We start from the raw sequence: 2,437 nt of genomic DNA, 5'->3' as shown, positions 1-2,437 counted from the left end.
GATTGGGGAGTCGAAGGTTTATTTACAATCAATAAAGGGTTTATTAAATTTTATGCCTTCAATAACTTTATGGTGATTTTGTGTTAAGAGCTTGTAATATAGCTGCACCACCTTCTTTAAATTTATTGGGGGAAATTTCTTTGTTAGATAGAATTGTAAGTTTGATCTTGGGTTACTATAATTTCTTTATCTTTATTATCTTTTTTTAGTGCTTGCTTATACTTTTGTATTTATATGCTTATAGTCAACATGGAAAGATTTTTTCAGGGGTTTATTCATTTAGAGGGGGTAAGATTCGTGAATTTTTTTTATTATTTCTTCATTGATTTCCTTTAAATCTATTAATTTTAAAGAGAGATATTTGTTTATTTTGACTTTAGATCTAAATAGTTTATTTAAAATATTGATTTGTGGTGTCAATGAAATGAGGTTTATCATTTTAGATCGTGAAATATTTATCAATTTGTAGAATTAGATTTTTAATTTTAATTACTATTAGAATTAGTTTCTTTACTTCTAGATTAGTGTTTTTGTTAAATGATTATTCTTTATTTTTAGAGTGAGAAGTTGTCAGTTTAAATTCAACTAGAATTGTGATGACTTTTTTGTTTGATTGAATAAGACTATTATTTATATCATTTGTTTTTGTTAATTGCTTCTTTAGTAATTTATTATAGAAAGGAATATATGAGAGGAGATACAAATATTAATCGTTTTATTATATTAGTTTTAATGTTTGTATTGTCAATAATGTTATTAATTATTAGTCCTAATTTAATTAGAATTTTATTAGGATGAGACGGTTTAGGATTAGTGTCTTATTGTTTAGTTATTTATTTTCAAAATGTAAAATCTTACAATGCTGGGATACTTACTGCTCTATCTAATCGGATTGGGGATGTGGCTTTTTTATTAGCAATTGCTTGAATATTAAACTATGGAAGTTGAAATTATATTTTTTATTTAGAAAGCATGAAGGATAGTATTGAAATAGAAATTATTGGAGCATTAATTATGTTAGCTGCTATAACTAAAAGAGCTCAGATTCCCTTTTCTTCTTGATTACCTGCTGCTATAGCAGCCCCTACTCCTGTATCAGCTTTAGTTCATTCTTCAACTCTGGTAACTGCTGGGGTTTATTTATTGATTCGATTTAATATTTTATTAAGAGGTAGATGGTTGGGAGATTTATTATTGTTGCTTTCTGGGTTGACAATATTTATAGCGGGATTAGGAGCTAATTTTGAATTTGATTTAAAGAAGATTATTGCTCTTTCTACATTAAGACAATTAGGCCTTATAATAAGAATTTTATCTATAGGATTTTATAAGCTTGCTTTTTTTCATTTATTAACTCATGCTTTATTTAAGGCATTGTTATTTATGTGTGCTGGAGCTATTATTCATAATATAAATAATTCTCAGGACATTCGATTGATAGGGGGATTGGGAGTATATATACCTCTGACTTCTGGGTGTTTTAATGTAGCTAATTTAGCTTTGTGTGGTATACCCTTTTTAGCTGGGTTTTATTCTAAGGATTTGATTTTAGAAGTTGTTTCGTTAAGTTATATTAATATATTTTCTTTTTTTCTTTATTTTTTTTCCACTGGGTTGACTGTCTGTTATTCTTTTCGGTTGGTTTATTATACTATAACTGGAGAATTAAATTGTGGTTCTTTAAACATGTTGAGAGATGAAGGTTGAGTTATATTGCGAGGTATAAGTGGTTTACTAATAATGAGAATTGTTGGAGGTAGAATATTAAGTTGATTAATTTTTCCTACTCCCTATATAATTTGTTTACCTAGTTATTTAAAATTATTAACTTTATTTGTTTGTGTGGTAGGAGGTGTATTGGGTTATTTAATTTCTAATGTTTCTTTATTTTATTTTAATAAGTCTTTGCATAATTATCTAGTGAGTTATTTTTCTGGTTCTATATGATTTATACCTTATATTTCTACTTATGGAATTATTAACTATCCATTAGTCTTAGGAATAAGAGTATGTAAATCTTTTGATCAGGGTTGATCAGAATTTTTAGGGGGTCAAAATTTATATAATGAATTAGTTAAATATTCTCAGTATGTATCTGTTATGCACAATAATAACTTAAAGGTTTATCTTTTATTATTTGTTTTATGAATTATTTTCTTGTTTTCATTTCTTTTAATTTTTTATTCAAGTAGCTTAAAATAGAGCATAACACTGAAGATGTTAGGGTAATTGAATAATTCTTGGATGTAGTGTATTATATTTAGTAATTTATAAAAATAGAAAATTTTATTTTTACAATGAAAATGTAATGTTTTTATTAAACTATATAAACAGAAGTACAAATGGAGTTTAACCATTAAAAGATAAAAGTTAGCAGCTTTTTCTTGAACGTCATACTTCCTTAATTGGAGATCAATCTCAGTTCTATCATTAACAG

General features: G+C 26.1%; 1 protein-coding gene across 1 annotated transcript; it reads left to right on the top strand.

Annotated features, from left to right (window-relative positions):
* Positions 1–622: 622 nt before the first annotated feature.
* LOC125780313 (NADH-ubiquinone oxidoreductase chain 5-like) lies at positions 623–2,183 on the top strand (the record flags this gene model as incomplete). The annotated part of the gene is given in 1 exon segment (XM_049462302.1): positions 623–2,183. A coding segment is annotated over 1 exon segment (1,085 nt), but the record flags the coding sequence as incomplete, so codon positions are not given.
* Positions 2,184–2,437: the final 254 nt, after the last annotated feature.

Source organism: Bactrocera dorsalis, unplaced genomic scaffold (genome assembly GCF_023373825.1).
Source record: "Bactrocera dorsalis isolate Fly_Bdor unplaced genomic scaffold, ASM2337382v1 BdCtg492, whole genome shotgun sequence".
Classification (NCBI taxonomy): domain Eukaryota; kingdom Metazoa; phylum Arthropoda; class Insecta; order Diptera; family Tephritidae; genus Bactrocera; species Bactrocera dorsalis.
Note: the sequence above shows the minus strand (reverse complement) of the source record. Positions and strands in the feature narration are given on the sequence as shown.